At 31.6% G+C, this 18688-nt stretch overlaps 1 protein-coding gene across 1 annotated transcript in view; it reads right to left on the bottom strand.

The window, feature by feature from the left end:
* LOC127699641 (WD repeat-containing protein 18-like) overlaps positions 1-18688 on the bottom strand; it is a 35347-nt gene that overhangs the window by 9278 nt on the left and 7381 nt on the right. Inside the window, exons 2-9 of the mRNA XM_052203056.1 lie at positions 10355-10546; positions 9746-9856; positions 9412-9545; positions 8671-8818; positions 7891-8034; positions 7390-7454; positions 6655-6779; positions 3760-3926 (exon numbers count right to left, since the gene is read on the bottom strand). Coding sequence (XP_052059016.1) covers positions 3760-3926; positions 6655-6779; positions 7390-7454; positions 7891-8034; positions 8671-8818; positions 9412-9545; positions 9746-9856; positions 10355-10546 — 1086 coding nt within the window. The remainder of the gene's footprint in view (positions 1-3759; positions 3927-6654; positions 6780-7389; positions 7455-7890; positions 8035-8670; positions 8819-9411; positions 9546-9745; positions 9857-10354; positions 10547-18688) is intronic.

Here is an 18688-nt window from a genome sequence, read left to right as displayed (position 1 = left end):
TATAAACAATTCACCAAAGTTTCATGCATATTGGTTAAAGCTTTTTTGAGTTATTGTCCGACATGTTGACGACGGAAGGACGGACAGAAGGACAGACGGACGGACAGACGGTCAACGGTATACTATAATACGTTCCGTAAACGGGCGTATAAAAACAACTATTGTCACTGATATCAATATACTGTCATGTTCAGTTACAAAATTGATGTAAACTAATTAGTAATTACTAATTCTATTTATTTTTTCAAGAGAACAATATGATCTTCTAACTACTGATTTATACAGATTTATTTTCTGCTATTTTGTGTGTTTCATTTTAGTCTGATTTATGATTGTTCAAGGATGTTCTAATCCAATATTCTGAAGGATGAAATGAAATAATAATAAAAAGCATATAGGGAATAAAACCCTTTATTTTAATTTTCAAAACGTGGTAATATATCTGCTTTCGATAAAAACAAATAATATATGATTGAATCTGCTTTTAGTAAGTGAATATCATTTAATCATTGCATGCTGCATTATTTTTTGTGAAGGGGATATTTTATTTATGCCTTTTAGGAAGTGTTTAGGTTATTTAAATATTTCAACACAAAACAATGTTTGGAGTTGGTACTAAAATATAAGTAGGGGCACTTCTAGGATTTGATGTTTAGGGGGGTGCCATTGGTAGGCAATGGGTCTGTCTGATGACCAGTAAGGTTCTCATCAGATCAGGTGTTATGCCCAGTGGGAGACCTGGAAGCTCCTGAGAATTAGTAATTAAAGGACCTTATTTAAAAGCTTACCGCAAAACTATTTCCTTTCAGGAAAATTGTGGAAAACCCTGGAAAAATGCAATTATAGTGCTTTGAAAGAGTCTTTGTACAAAGAGGATTAGTTTCACATGATAAGAGACTGGTGTCATTTGAAAGAAGTCATAGCGCTGTGCAAAATGTCTTTTCACACAAATGGTATACTATCAATACCTATATGTTTGGAAAATAAAGAATTGAAGTGGCAACACGGGAGCGTTTCATTTCAGGACCAGAGTTTCAGGATTATCAGCTGGTTTCTGAAGAGGAACTACCTAATTTCAATGAAATCATTGATATATTTCGTTGCATAATGAACAGAGTTGAACTTGCCTTTGGTTCTTTCAAAAGATTTCCCATTTTTCATCATTAGCTAAAGCTTGCCTTTATAAACACAGATGTGCCTTGCTATGAAAGACTGTTAAAAACTGCTGAATCAGCAGCTGTCATGGAAAACAACCAAAAATCTTACTACATGTTAAATGCCAAAATAAAATATGCAACTTGAATTTATGTTGTTATTACAAATAACAGTAAGTAACCTATGAAATGGCACAGAAAATGGTGCTACACTAAAACATTTGTGTTGGGGGAAGATCTCTCCCTTGGATGTTTTGAAGTTGACACTTACGCTACATAGATCCTTGAAATATGTAACATTTTATTCTGAGTATCTGAAGTCAGCTTTTTAAAGAAAACTTATCAAGCATCAATATTTTGGGGAAAAAACTAAATAAATTTGATAATTCTAGAGGGTAAATCCTCACATAACCAGAGATTGTTCCTAAAATTATGTTGAAATTTTAAGGTTAGAACTCATCTGATTTTGTAACCCTTCACCTATCATTAATACCGTATATAGTGGGTTATTTTTGCGGGTGTAAAATTTCGCGATTTAGGGGCAACAAAGTATACGAAAAATTTTGGCGGTTTTATTTTGGCGGATTCTTTAATCCCAATTAAATATTTTGGCGGATACTGAAATGGTTCTAGTTAAAAAGTTGTAAAAATTGACAAACAAGGGTCTATTGTTATGGTTAAATGATTGTTTTTCCTGCATGAATTTTTTTTATTTATTATATTTTGATACAGTTAATCAATAGAATACCGGTTCATAGTTATTTTTCGAAGGTGTACAAACTTCTTGTAAATGTTACGGTTGATCAGTTACGAAATTGACTGGACCTTTGATGTACTAATTAGATTATAAAACCATCATGAGTGACTTGCAACTCTTATATAATTTGACACTAATTAATTAGGATAAAATACCTAACATCGTACCTTACACTCTTATATTATTATTTATTTTATTGTGTAACCAATAAACTAATTAACCCCTGATAGCCAGTGAACAATGACCATTGGCATTTATGTTGTTTAATTTATCAAAAACTGTGATTGATCCATCGAACGGGGAAAAATAGATAGTTTACAAAACGCTTTAACTTAGAAAGTCTCGAACGATGCAAGAATTTTCGCGGAATTTATTTTTCGCGATTTCACTTGACCCGCCAAAATAAGCGAAAATAAACACCTCGCGAAAATAACCCGCTATACGGTATGCACTATTTTTGGAAGTATCATAGATATCATCTGTTGATATTCAATTGTTTTAGATAAAAAGATTCACAACCAACATTAACTGCCTTTAATCAATATAACTAATATCACTCTATAGTCATGATAATTATATCAATAGATCAATTTTATACAATCAACAGATTTTTTTCATTGTTTTAATACCGTAACTTACTCTTTAAATGAAGACAAATAATCTATAAAGCACTACTCTCACAAATAGGATTCAATCTCACACTTGCATTTATTACACAACCATTGTGAAATCTGTTATGCAAATCTTTTCACATGATCGTTTTTGCATACAAATTAATGTTTAACATTTTAGATACTTAAACATTCCCTTTATAATCAAATACTTTAATTTGATGTACCCTCAGATTATTATGGTCTGTCAAGGTCAGGTAAACATGTTAGACAAATATGTGAACAATAATTCTGCACACCAAATACAACTGAAGTTTTCTTAAAAGTAATAAGATTATCACCTAATCACGAGAACTATGAAAATCAAGTCAAGGTCAGATGGCCCCTGTAAGGATAATAATTTTAAAACACTACAGAGAGACTGCTATATTAGCAAACAAATTCACATCCCCAATTCCCCAATTCTGAAAAGCCAGTTACAAGTAAAGGAGTATTAATCGTACAAAGATCAGAAATACTGATTGACAGAAAGTAAACATCAGTATGCTGATGATTTTACATAACTGAAGAACAAAATACATTTTTCATGTTTGCATAGATAGTTCAGTTCATGTTAAGATATATATGGAATACCCCAAAAATAAATCAAACTTAGCATGTTGTACAGTGATCAATAGCTCAATATTATACCCCTACTCAACAAAATGTGAGGAAAAATATATAACAATATTTTCAAGATAGAAGAATTTGGCAAAAGTAGAACATTAAAGGAACTGAAAATGTGTCACAGGGTATGGCATAAGCAGATGAAGTATGGTGCCATACATCAAGAAACTTGTAGTTGCTGATAAAAAGGAGAACAAATTTCAAATGTGTACATAATGCTTAAATGATACAAATTTTTGGCAAAAAGGAAATAGTATATTCAAGGAACTGAAAACATGTCATGAGTATATCCTCACCATATGATGAATAGTGCCATTGATCAAACACCTATTAAACCTATGAATTGTGACAGATATCTGATCACACAGATGGATAGACAGAAGTAAACAAGTATACCTCTCCTTTGAAATAGGGAATACCAGGAATTAAACAATTCTATTTCAAAGTCTCAGGATAGATGGACAAGCAGACAGATAAACAAAGAGAAGGCTTGACAGTTCATTGGAAGAATAGAAAAAATACAGTGTCTTATGACTCTCACTAAATTTGCATAAAAAATATTTATTGGTACCTTTTCTGAATTATTAAACATCATAGTAACAGTGCCATCAGATTCATCAGTTTGTTCTCCAGGTATGTATAGATGGCGCTGGAATGGTTTGATGATGCAATTTCTGGGCAGGTTAAAATCTAGTAGCGCTGGAGGCATTGGTATCAAGAACACATTTGTTAAAATTCCTGAAATAGATAATTTTGATACATTTGTTAGTTAAACAATTGTGGTCCATCAGGCATGTAAATTCATCTTTGATTGCAAATCTCTATAATATAGATTTTTACTGAAATTAGGTTTGATGCAGAAATGGAATTTATTGCATTGGTTGCAATGAATTACATAGATTTCCCAGTGAAATAAAAACCAATAATTTCATATGTGAAATAAAAACCAATAATTTCAAATGTAAAATAAACGTGGTTATTTCATGTGTGAAATAAACGTGGTTATTTCATATGTGAAATAAACGTGGTTATTTCATATGTGAAATAAACGTGGTTATTTCATTCCTCTGACATCATACAACAACAGGCTTTGTCAAGACGTCAGATCAAAACAAATTGTGAATGCGTAGAAAAAGATATATACTATAGCTCCCTACATTTTCTACTTAAATTTCATTAAAAACAAAGCCAAGGCCATAAAAAAGAATAGGTTGGTTTGCCCTAACCCGACCGACCCATAAAAAAGCACCCGAGTCAAAATCTTTTTTTATTCAAAATTCACGATGTTTTTTTTTTGCGGAGTTTTGTCGTATCCGTATCCGTCTTGAGTTTGTTGCATAGAATAACCTGATCCGATCTGACCGCGCTTTATCAAAGGACACTTTGTGTTATGTATTAAAGCCTCCAATTGATACGGATGAAAACCAACATGTTACCGTCTAGTACAAATAAGATTGGATTAAAATCAAAACCTGTAGTTTCCAACATTTCTATCGTTTTGAAAACGCAAAAACATGGAAAGAGGTGTTTGATAAAGTGTGTGATCATCACTCTGTGATGACGAATTCATGCTACGGAAAACTGATGAAATTTGTGTGATTGTCTCTGACCGATCGGGACACTCGTTTGAGCCCGATTTTGAGGAACCAATCCAAGTTGTTCAGGAATTTGATTCGGCATTAAAATTTGATTAAAATGATATTATTCTGACAGAAGTTCTGTCAACAGTGTTTTGTTCAAGTGTTTTGTAATTTGAATTTTGTATTCAAATAAACTTCTTCCATTCTTCTTCTTAGTATGAGCCTCCTTAAATTAGGAGACCCTCCAAATATATGGAGTTTTTCCTTAACTTTAAAATTTTAAAGAATAAAAAAAAAAAAAGTTTTTTCCAACATATGTACAGCACATATAAATATAAAACAATAAAAGTATCATGCATGGCATATTTACAGGGACCTTTTTATTAATTATTTAATTTCATTTTCATAGCTTTTAATATTTGTCCAGAGCTTCTTTACATTTCTTACAATTGTTATATGACAGACTCTGTGTCAGTATATATATGTCACTTATGATAATCACTATTTTCATTTGGTTGTTATTTCCTCCATTTTGAGATATATATGTATATATATATATACGTATATGCAAAATATGTCTTGCTATTTGTGGGGCCTCGGTGGCCGAGTGGTCTAAGTAGTTACTACTGTAATCACTAGCCAGTCAACACTGAGGTTGTGAGTTCGAACCCCGCTCCTGCGGGTGCACTCGACTCCAATCTTAATTGACTAGGATGGTCAGTTTTCCTATCGAAGGTCAGTGGTTTTCTCTGGCACTCCGGCTTCCTCCACCAATAAAAACTGGCCGCCACGAAATAGCCCAAAAGCAGTGCTTAAAAGCGGCGTTAAAACACCAAAAATCAAAAATCAATCTTGCTATTTGTTGTCCATAATTTTCAATCTTTCTATATGCATTTGGAATAACATATTTCTGGTTTTGTTTTTAATATTTTCCTGGAATTTTGCACAGTTATTAAAAGGCTCCTTATATTTGAACAGTGTATAAGCAATTGTATAAGCAGTTTTGTTTGTGAAGGTGCAGTTCCATTTTGTTGGTGTGATTTTATCAGTGATCTCTTATTTCAGGGAAATATTTTTCTCTCGTACATGTAGTACTGAGTATAAACTCATTTAAAATGTTTGTCTGTATTTACAATGTAAACATTCAGAAAAAAGTGTGAACATTGAGGTGGAATGCTGGGAAAAAAACTGTTAATAGAAAAGATCTTATAGTACAAAATTATAGATCCTGGCATATATGTGTCTGACAATTTATACAAAACTCTATAATAGTCTTTCATTTTAAAAGTTGTTTACAAGGTAAAATAATTTTTCCCCCTATTTTTCTCTAAAAGTAAAAAAAAAAGAATTTCCCTATCTACCTACCCACACCTGAGACTGGTGGGTAGGGTTTGGGCAAACAGAAATATTTTAAAGTCTGGCCCAATTGCCAATGTAATAAAAAGAATAACTAATCAAAGAATTCAAATATCGAAAAATATTTGAATTCTTCGATTAGTTATTCTATAATTATTTGATTGAACAAATATTTAATAGTTATGTTATGATTTTCTTAAAGAATTTTAAGTATTGCTATTGATTCAAATCTGATTAAACCATCAGGGGAGATAAGTCAGATAATTTTGCACTATAAAACAATGTACAGTAAAGTAACTAATTTGTTATGTAGCACAAAAACCAGTACAGTGATCCCAATTTTTCATTACTATCATGATTCAAATCTTCCATATTTTATCCTTGTCTCCTATTACTAGTATAATCTAGAAATTTTGCACCGTATCTATTTAGTCTTCCTAATCTTTATCATATGAAATTTTCTTACATTAAGCATTTCATTAAACCTTATGACTGATATTTTGTACATTATACTATTAATAATTTTTTACCTTTATGATCCAAGGTTTTTGTACACTGTCCACTGAAAACATCCCAGATTTTTACATTACAATCATCAGCGCCAGATATCAATTGACTACCATTGATAGACACACACAAACATGTCACTTGTTTTCTGTGGAGAGAAAACAAATAAAATTAGCTTTATTAATAGTAACTAACAAGTCACTTGTTTTCTGTTGAGAGAAAAAAATAAAATTCGTTATTAATAGTAACAAACAAGTCACTTGTTTTCAAAAAAAATTTTAATGACTGTATGGAATGGGTTTTTCTCAATGTTGAAGGGTGTAAGGTGGCCTATACTTGCTTTTTATCTCTGTCATTTACACTCTGATTGATAATTGTGTCATTGGCAAAAATACATGTATCTTTTTATTTTTATATCAAAAGTAATGTGACAATGAGTAGGTCCCCTGCAGGTCCTTTAACTTATAGTGACAGGTTGTAAATGTCAATATGGAAAAAACAAGGTTTTCAAATGCAATAAATGTAAACTTCAATTATCGATTGTGGCCAACCACTACACATAGTGGCAGGCTACACATAGTGGTAGATAGTGACATGTAGAGTCTCGAATCCTAAATTTACTATATTATGTAAATAAAACATAAAAGTATGATACATTACACAAAATATTCTTTTGCAGTAGTTCAAGTAATGTCTTTTGATTCCTTAAAATTGTCATGTACATGTAGTTTTGACCCTAGCATGTAAAATTTACTTACTTGTGACCTTCAAAACATGCTATGTCTTCCGATTCTTTTTCTATGTGTCTATCTTTTTGTACTGGCTATAGACAAAAATAAATGATTGAACACCATTAAAGTTAAATTTCATCATGCAGTTAACATGTCTGGTATAATGCAACTTTGTTTTATATATACTTTCAAAATAGAAATATGTGAAGTCCAATTTCTTTTCTATTCAGCATAAAGTTCAACATAATGTTATTTGTGTAAACTGTAAAATTTAAAGAAAATCAAAATCCTGATAATATGCACACCCATAGTATTATACTTTTACTAACATCCTGCATGATATAAAAGTTTTAGCTTAAAAAACTGAAAGAGGAATTAGCGGGAAAAACCATTTACCCTAAGTTTGGATTGTAGGTCAGAAAGAAGGACTAAAGGAGCAAAACAATATGCTTACAACATTTTGTTATGGGGTATACAAACAAGTGTGCCACTTGTTTAACATAACATTTTTCAATATAAAAATATTACCATTTCAAACATCTCAATACAGTGAATGACTCCATTGCTTCCACCAGCAAACAAACGATATTCTGCTGTGTCCATGGTAACAGATGTGATACTGACATCAAATACAAGGTTACAAAGTAGATCACCACTGACAAGGTCATACATCTGTGCAAGGAAAGAGATAAATGTCAAGTACAATATGCAATACCACTTTAAAGACTGCATATATATATGATGCAGTTTACTGAATGTCATACCAAGAATGTAACTTTGTTACTGTGTATATTCAAAAAGCTTTGTATTTTAACCAAACCAAATAACCAAAAAATGTATTATCTCATTAATCACATATCTAGATACCGGTATTTTGCCTCAATAATCAAATATTTAAATATTTTGCTGAGCTACTGTGGACATCAATTTTCACTGGTTTCGTGGGTACAGGTGAACCAAGAATTCAAATGTTCAACAAACTATAAATTTCCTACAGGCTTTGTACGCATAGAAATCAAATATCAAAGAAAATGTAAGATTTCCTCAATCCACGAAAATTGACACCCATGAAAATAAATGATTCCATAGTACCACATAATTATTGATAGTATGACATTTTAATCACATATCAAAATGTCATGCTACCCTTATATAGCTTTTACTTGTATTTATAATTTTTGTAAATCAATGGCAATTATTCAAAACATGCATGAAATAATTGCAACTGAATATTAAGCAAACATTGATCTATCAACCTATTATCTTAAATGTTTTTTAACATCATTGATTTTGCCTCTATAAAACTACCTTGCAAGTTTGATCCAGGGAAGATGATACAACTCTAGCTCGGTTTCCACCTGAACCTATAAATAGGTCTGTGACAGGAAGTGAATGATGGGACCACACATGGTCTGGTTCAACTTGATGACTAGGGTTACCACAGTCAGCTAAAACTCTGAAATATATTAAAATTGTATTACAAGGAATTCAGTAATCCTAAAATAGCTACGGCTTAAGTAATTTAAATAATCTTAAAAGCACATGTCATAACTAAACATTGAAGCTACATGTAGCAAATTGTGTTAGAAAAGAACATAAACCACAAAGGTCAAAGAATATTTTTTTCACACTATTGGACTAAAAATAAATAATACTTTTTTTCATATACTCTGCACTGGAATGTTTATAAAGTTAATGAAAAATTAGTGTAATATTTGTAAACCTGGGTATTCAGTGTAAAGCTACTTCATTTTAAGCCTATAAGTGACAGACTAACTCTGACTTAAACTGGATATCTACAGTTGTTGAAATATAGATTGCATCCTATTCTAATAACTTGATACTTTGTATCAACATTTTGTTGCTTAACCCTTTATTTGTGAATTCAGTCCCATTCTTTAAAATATTCATGATTTCCATTTTAAACCTTGGTGAAGAAATGTAAAATCTTTTATTTTGTTTATACTTTGCCAAAGTCCAAGCTATGACTAAATTGTCATTGCCAGGACCTTGGTGAAGAAATCTAAGATTCCTTTAATAGGTTCATACTTTGCCAATGTCCAAGCTATGACTAAATTGTCATCCCCAGCAGTAACAAAACAAGTTCCATCATCTGTACATTTAATACATTTAATTTGTTGATAATGACGACTCAGCACTGTCAATAAATGTCCTGTACACACCTATAAATATAAAATTCAGTTTAACTCACAATTATTAGTCAGACTTATCAAATTCCTTATAAGAAATTTGAAAATCGAATTTTGATGTTATTTTGTTCACTTTAAACTCTATAAATATTGTAAATTCATACATTTCTGCATTTTATTTATTATTCATGTTAAATTACGAAAATTTCTTTTGAAATATAAAATGTAGAAACCTGCCAAATGTGAATGTTTTCTGACACTGCAGCTATACAATAATGTCCATCTGGTGTTGTTGTAAGGGAGGTTACTCTGCCAGGACAAACAATCTGCATTTGTGTGTTATCCTGTAAATAGAGGTTTATTCAAAACATTTTTTCTATCATACAAAAACAAATCTGTGACAAACTTGAAGGAATGTTTGTCTATTTTTCAGCCAATTATGAAAGAGAATGATAAGTGAGTGAACTTGAGACTTAGTAATTGCTTGCCCAGTTGTTTTTCTTACTGCAACCCCTGAAGCAATGTTGACAGTAACACCTTGTGTATACAGGTATAGATAAAAACAAAACAAAAATGTAACACCTTAATTTTTTACTAGGCCTTAGATGTGAATAAAAAATTTCCTGGATATATACATAGTACTGAGTGACAACAAAAATTAAATTTGATGTTCAAATTACTGAAGAAATCAAACATTCCACCGATTTGTTATATACCAAGTCTATGATATATCTAATCCTCAAAAATTGGCAACTATGTATCAAATTACTGCTAGATATTTTTCAAAGGCTAATTATTATAACAATAACAAAATCTATTACATGCTTAGTCTTAATTCTTACTGTTTTCTGAAGAGACCAGACTTGAATGACAGACTTTGTTGGTAAAGCCCCAAGAAGATATTCATTGCTAAGTATAGATAGTGTATGTGGTGCTGATGTACTGCCTTTAAATGTCAACAAACTGGTTCCTGCCACTGGGTCCCATATACTGGAATTCCACTGCTGTCCCGCTGCATCACTTGTGACCAATACCTTGAACAGAATTGTCATGTCTTAAAAAGAACAGATTGAAGCATATAACCCCATCCACCAAGGAATATAACTAGAGGCTCTAAAGAGCTGGTGTCACTCACCTTGGTCAATGTGCATATTCAACAAAGGACACTCTCCTACAATGACGAGGAGAATATAATTCATGATCAAACTCTGTTTTGATTATCTTGTATTGCTAATCATTTAGTCTGTATAGCTTCTCTATCTTCTTTAGTTTTGCTCAAACCACAAAAGAGGGTAAACAAATCCTCATTTAAGGGCACTCACTCCTATAAAGAGTGACAGACAGTCTACTAGCTGTATCAGCAAAATTTGACTTGTTAGTAGATCTTGCTTTGCTGATTATTTTTGTGATTTTAAGTGTCTATTTGTCTATTATAATTTTTATCACAAGGCAAACACAAAATAAACTGTTATCACAAAGATAGGCTCTCCTTTTTGTAATTTTGAAAATGCAAGTGTTAAAATCAAAATAGCAATACTTTAACATGTATTACCAATGTTTTTTCAACTGATCAGGCGGAGCTTACATATTAGTTTGCACAAGGACATATAGTGTTTCCCCTATCACACAAAAAGGGCATGGTAACTTAATTGAAAAAGGACATCTAGAGTGCGCAAAAATTTATAAAAAGGGCACCTACAGTGTATGGAAAATTAACAAAAGGGCACCTACAGTATGCTGAAAACAAGAAAGGCAATAAATTGTCATATTGCATTGGTAAAGTATGGACTTGCAGGTGTTGATGGAATCAGAACTCAAGATAGCAAGTGTATTGTTCCAAAATAATATTGTATATGCATCTTTAAATAAAGATGAAAATCAACATTATTTCGGGTAACAGCAAGGGACCAAGGATGTATGTATATTACTAGCTATACATCTTTGTCAGACTTTGAAGGACTAGGGCATAAATTTACTAGGCAGTAATTACATGATTTGACTGATGTGGCACTTAAATATGAAGATTAGGATATAAGATCTGAAAATCTAGTTCAAATTTCACTTCAATTAGTTTCAGGGGACAGTTCTGATCAACAAAAGTTGGGCCCCATTTTTTAAAACCAGGATTCACAGTATAAATGAACTTGTAGAACTTTGTAAGACTATTACACTGCATAATCATTATCCTTATAAAATGTTTAGATCGATATTTAGAATTCATTTCTATAAGTCTATTTGAAGATGTGTGTGATAAGGATCATTACCGTTATAGTTATTATTATTGATTTCTAATCACCTATCAGCACAATCAGTGTCACCAAACAGATATACAAAAGAACTGAGTGTACGATACCGGACAAATAAAATAGTTAAAAATTCATAACATTTATAGTTGATACGGCAGAGTATTCAAAAATATCGGCTATTGTATTATTCTATTTGAATACTTTCTGAGTGTGAGAATTATTCTAAACATGATTTATAAAAAATAATATTATTAAATTTAAAATATAAAATATTTAAACCCTGATTTTGATGCCTTAAATATCATCATATCATTCTATTTGCAACAAGCCCAGTCCAATCCCCCCCCCCCCAAAAAAAAAACAAAAAACAAAAATGCATTTTGAACATAAGTGAGAAAAAACTTTATCAAAACGTTATAAAATATGCATATTTTGCAACTGCCGATGTCATCGTTTTACTTTAAATTCCAAAATGTGACAATTTTTCACACGTTTTTGAACTACATTTTATAAGAAAATCAACAGCTGTGTCTCATTATTTATTTTGCAAATACACAAATAAGTATATAGTGTTTACATTTTTAAACTGGATCAATGACCATTACTCAACACTTCGTTGATGAGTTTACCCCAAAACAGCCATCTACATGTATAGATGGACTGGTCTATGATGAGCAAACCGGTTAAACTCTGCCCAGTCAAGTGAAATAAATAATGTAATAAGTTATGCAAATATTTAACATCTATGAATCATGATGAGGGGGTGGGGGCTATATAATCTCCATGGAAACGATACTTATAATGCCAATAAATTTGCATACCAAATATCATTGAATTAACATTAGCAGTTCATTTTAAACTGATCAAATCACAATCTAATACATGTTAACTTAGCAAAAGTTTCAAAGTTTTCAATAGACCATGGCTGAGGGGGTGAGGCCAAATATTCTTCATGGAAATGAGATGTGCTAATGCTTATACAACTAAATACTAATTAACATTGGCTTACCACTAATGGTTCCCCATAAACTGACCTAATCACAAACTAATATATGTATGTAAACTAAGCAAAAGTTTCAAAGTCAATAGACCCCTACTGAGGGGACAGGGCCAAATAATCTCCATGAAAATAAGATGTGTCAATGCTAATACAACTGCATACCAACATGACCAAATATCATTGACCTATCACTTGTGTTTCACTAAAAACTAGACCTAATCACAAAACTAATACATTGTTGCTGCTGCCGTCACTGCCATCGCTGACACCCGAAACAGCATACATGTTTGTACCTATGTAAATGGTAAAAATCTTCATTAAGGGGCAATACCTCTGATAAGGAGTCTTCAGACAATTTCCTAAATTGCATTTTTGTTTATTTAAGATATGTCTCAAAAAGGCAAATATTTGATAACAAGCATTCTGAGAGTATTGCATGGCAATACATAGTCCCCTACCGGATAAAAATTCGTTTTACTGGAACAAAATGCTAACTTGTTCTATAACTTGTCATGGTGTAAACAAAAAGTAAATATCATGTCAATATCTTCAAGCATGAATAAAAACAGTGTGGAAAACTGATTATTTGAGTGAAAAAAACATTAGATATGGTTAATAGTTCTCTAAAATTAGATATGATGTAATACAGTGTATATCTATTTTCAAATTATAATCAAATATAATTAATAGTTCCAAATATTTTTTCTTTCATTTGTCACAAACTAATATAGATTTGTAACTTATCTATAAAATGTCAACAACATTTATCTACACAATGTAATGTATTGAAATATATACATTAATAAAAATAGATTATTATCTAATTAAAGAATTTTTCTTCATAAATTTTTCTGTATATATATATAGCATTCAGAAAATTAGTTTATACTAAATAACAAACAAACCTGCTAAAAAGTTCTTCAAATAATTTAACAAGGAATGTCTTTTAAAAAATGAGTTATCTCCCTTTGTACAGAAATATGGTTTAACATAGTACTCTAACATTAGATATGGTCCAGAGTTATGGTCCATAACTCTGGACTAAATTATCAGACCGGAACAAAATTTGAACTTGATCTGTAACTTGTCATGATAAAACAATATACCAAAAATCAAATCAATATCTTCAAGCATGAAGAAAAAAAGTGTGGAAAGCTGATTTGCCGGACTGACAGAAGGACAGACAGACGGACAGACAGACATACGAACGGAGTGCAAACCTAAAGTCCCCTTCGACTTCATCGGTAGGGGACTAATAAACTGTTATCACAGAGATATGTCTTGCCTTTCTGTAATTTTGATAATGCAAATGTTGAAATTAAAATAGCAATACTATAACATGTAAGTTATGGAAATATTCAAAGTTGATGAACCATGAATGAAGGTACATGGCTGAACAATCTCCATAGAAATGAGATGTGCCAATGTTAATACAACTGCATACCAAATACCATTTACTTATCATAAATTATTCCTTTTAACAAACCTAAACTTAAACATTAACTTGTAAGCTATGTAAAAGTTTCAAAGTCAATGAACCATGATGAGGAGGTGGGGCTTTAAAATCTCCATGGAAATAAGACTTGCAAATGCCAATAAATTTGCAAACCAAATATTATTGACTTAACATTGGCAGTTCATCTTAAACTGATCTAATCACAAACTAATACATATAAACTAAGCAAATGTTTCAAAGACAGTAGACCATAACTGAGGGGGGCAGGCCAAATATTCTTCATGTGAACCATGAATGAAGGTACATGGCTAAACAATCTCCATAGAAATGAGATGTGCCAATGTTAATACAACTGCATACCAAATACCATTTACTTATCATAAATTATTCCTTTTAACAAACCTAAACTTAAACATTAACTTGTACAGCTATGTAAAAGTTTCAAAGTCAATGAACCATGATGAGGAGGTGGGGCTTTAAAATCTCCATGGAAATAAGACTTGCAAATGCCAATAAATTTGCAAACCAAATATCATTGACTTAACATTGGCAGTTCATCTTAAACTGATCTAATCACAAACTAATACATATAAACTAAGCAAATGTTTCAGACAGTAGAACATGACTGAGGGGGGCAAGGCCAAATATTCTCCATGGAAATGAGCCGTGCTAATGCTTATACAACTGCATACCAAATATCGTTGACCTACCACTAGTGATTCCCAATAAACTGACCTAATCACACACTAATACATGTAAACTAAGCAAAATTTTGAAAGTCAATAGACTATGACTAAGCAGTCAAGGGTGTAACTTAAACAAGTTATTAGAGAAAAATAACATCCATTTGTTAGGGATCATAGATTTATTCTTACGAGGAAGCTCCGAGCATGCTCGGAGGATGCTCGGAGCTTTTTAAGTAGGCTCTTCTCAGCAGTTAATGTGACAATAATTATCATGAACCATTAAGATGTCAATCAAATCTACACCACTTCTATGATAAGGAAAGTAGAGCATTATAGAGGAAGCTCCATTAACACCTGTGTAAACATCTGGTCTATTCAAATACATTTTGCATGAAATTTTACAAAACTATAGAATAGATTAGAAATTCTTCAACAGTGCTGTGTAATGCTTGGAAAGAAATCTCAAGTCTCCACAAAAAGTAAAAGTCATTGAAATATTTTCTTATTATATTTAATAATCATTCCTTTTTTTATAATAAAAAAATTCTCAAATTTTATAATTAGATGATATGATTTAATCAAAGAGCTGAAAGCTCTGAGGAAAAATGACGCCACTGTCTCTAATATTGTGATATTTTTTATGCAAGTCTTGATTTTCACATACCGTAATTAGTTTAACATTCCAACATGTCTCGTAAGCATATAATTGATATTCGTATATGTGTGTGTTATGTGAAGATGACAACTGGCTGTTTTTTTAGTACAAATGTATAGGTCAAGACTACCTGAATGATCTACAGTATCCAATGACTACTGGCTGTTTTTTTTCTATAAATAAATAGGTCAAGACTACCGGAATGATCTACAATATCCAATGACTACTGGCTGTTCTTTTGTACTAATAAATAGGTCAAGACTATTTGAATGATCTACAATATCCAATGACTACTGGCTGTTCTTTTGTACATATAAATAAAGACTACCTGAATGATCTAAAGTATTCTAAATAATGTGATTTTTGTCTTGCAATTACATTTTTCTAAATCAAGAATATAGACTACTAGTATCCTTTTCAAACCAAATGATTATGAAGAGCCTGTTGTTATCAAGCTCTTATACCCCACATACATATACTCATTAAATAAGTTACTAGTGACCTAGTTATTTCTGTTACTTGAAGCAAATTATATTTCTGTAGATTTAGACAATAGTATAATATTGTTTTACTAGTTTTATTTCACCTTGAAGATTAGACAAATAGGGATACTCCTTTGATTTTTTATTTCATGTCAGTCAGGTCGCTTTATATGAAACTTGAAACCACTTCTCTGCCATATTGTTATTTCATAACAACTCTGCCCTTGACCATGTTGACCCATGTAATTGATATTCATTCTTTAACCATATACATGTATCATAGTCAGTTAGTTTTTGATTTTGCACTCCCACACCACCTTTCAGGTCAAATGTCTGTCTCCATTTAAGTTAATGACATTGAACAATCATGGTATTAAACACAATTTCAATAGTGATAATGCTGTTCTAGTAAGTCACCATATATTCAACTTGGGTAGCATTCCAGTTATTGAAATTTGTGTCAGATTAGAACAATGATCTAGACCTTTAGGAATGGATCTTACAATTTAATATGGAGCCATAGTATGGGACCCCTACACGGTAACAAAAAAAAACAAGCTTGAAAGGATTCAACGTCAAGCGGCAAAATCTATCACCAGAAATTACAAGTGAAGAGAGGATGGACGGGATACGTCTCCAAAATGCTTGCCTAACTGGAACTACAACAAGATCTCCAGACAAGACGAACAAGGAGTTGAAGCCAGAAGTTAATATTTATGTAAAAAGTAGTTGAGGGGCTGATTCCCGCTATTGAACCATACTGTCATTCTATAATATTATTGTGTAAGTATTTCTGTATTGTCCTTGTTATTGGTCCATGTCTTGGTGTACTGCTGGCCGAGGACCAACAATAAGGCCAATACAGAAATACATGTAATAGTATCTTTATTAATTAACTACAGTGTTACAATATTTTTTTATTTCATTTCACAAGAGATAAACATTTTTACCTTGAAGTGGAACTATCCAAATCTCAGTTTCTTTTTATAAGATGCAATATCTTATGATTTGGTGCCGTTTCCATGTATCTTCAGCCTGTTCTCATCTGATGAATTTTTCTACCCTTTCCAGTCACTATAAAGTGTTACAACTTTAATTTAGACACAACACATAAATAGTAATTGGAAAGGTACTGCCATTGCATGTGTAATGCAAATATATTTTAAAAAAAAATAATGTAAGAGTTGAAATTGATACAACTATCCATAAGCCAATTGACCAAAGAACGAAGATTTGCGCAATTACAGAATGCATATGCCTGGTTCGGGTTTAAAAATAAAAGACCGTTTACAAAACATGAGAAGCGAAAGTAATCAGTAAAAATCGATTTGTACCATCGACATGATGAAATTATGAGGTCGTCAAGAAATGAACTTTGTGATAATTTACTCGTTCCCCAAACCTGAAATAATTCCATCGTCTACTTTCAAAATGCTTTTCAAATGAATGGGACCGTCTTTAACCTAAAATATATGCCATACTGAACGTTTCAGCTTGTTTATGGTGAGTAAATAAAAACTGCGTCGTACAAACAACTGTTTACTTTCAGTTTGAGTTTATCCTGACTTACGATCTAAAAACTAGAGACGTCCTGAAATCCTGTTTTGGCCGGATCAGAACTCGGCCAATACGGAAAAAAAATCTGTATTGGCCGAGTTGACATCTTATATTGCATATGCAGTTTTCATCATATTAAGTACAATAACAGTGTAGTTAACTAATAATGATACAGTTACAGACTCTGCTGCTATAACTTTGTAAACAAAGATTCATACGCACCGCGTGGGTATAACCGTATTACTAATTTCCGATTATTAAAATCTTCGTAAATCTGGATAAAGACCAGTTTCTATCCAATGGATATCAAAATGATTCCGATTATTACTTTATTAATGATTGTAAAGTTGAAATGGCATGAAAGGCTGACATTATTTAGGAGAACTATTTTGTCTAGCGATTGCTGATCATTGGAGGGTAAAAAGTCCAACACCATAACAAAACGGATCTATTTATCATGTATACATACCGATTGTTTACGATTGTATGACATGTGCATACAAGTGAAAGCTCGAATACATATGAAATATATAACAAAGGGATAGCTCCAAATACCATTTAATAACAAAAAACATATGGACAGGTCAAGATATCTTTTTGGTAAATAAAATAACGTATGTAAACTGGTTCCCGTCCGACTACAACACTTTGTTCGAGTGTAGCGTAATACAAGCAGATTCCAGTTAGTAATAGTATGTAAAATAGTAAATATGAAACCGAGTGCGGTAGGCGGAGGCATAATCAACTTCCGTTAGTTCTGGTCAATGGTATCGGAAACATGCCGCTGATAGCGTCATTTTCCAAAAATAGTTTATATTATATAATATGCTACATAAAAGTTATCAAGACACAAACAACAGTCAGGTGACGATACTAAAAGTAATTTTTTTTAGTCACTTTTATAAGTATTTTTCGTTTTTAAAAATTATTTAATAACTCAATAGTTATTTTAAATGTCAAATAAAGCATGGACTAAATGTAGTTTTTAAGAATTTTTATATCATTTCATTAAATAAAATTAAGTATTTATCCAATTTGAGATGAGTATAGAGAGGTTACTTTAAAAAATAATGACAAAAATATTACTTTAATAA

Source organism: Mytilus californianus, unplaced genomic scaffold (genome assembly GCF_021869535.1).
Source record: "Mytilus californianus isolate M0D057914Y unplaced genomic scaffold, xbMytCali1.0.p SCAF_1, whole genome shotgun sequence".
Lineage (NCBI taxonomy): Eukaryota > Metazoa > Mollusca > Bivalvia > Mytilida > Mytilidae > Mytilus > Mytilus californianus.
This window is presented reverse-complemented; position numbering and strand designations above follow the sequence as displayed.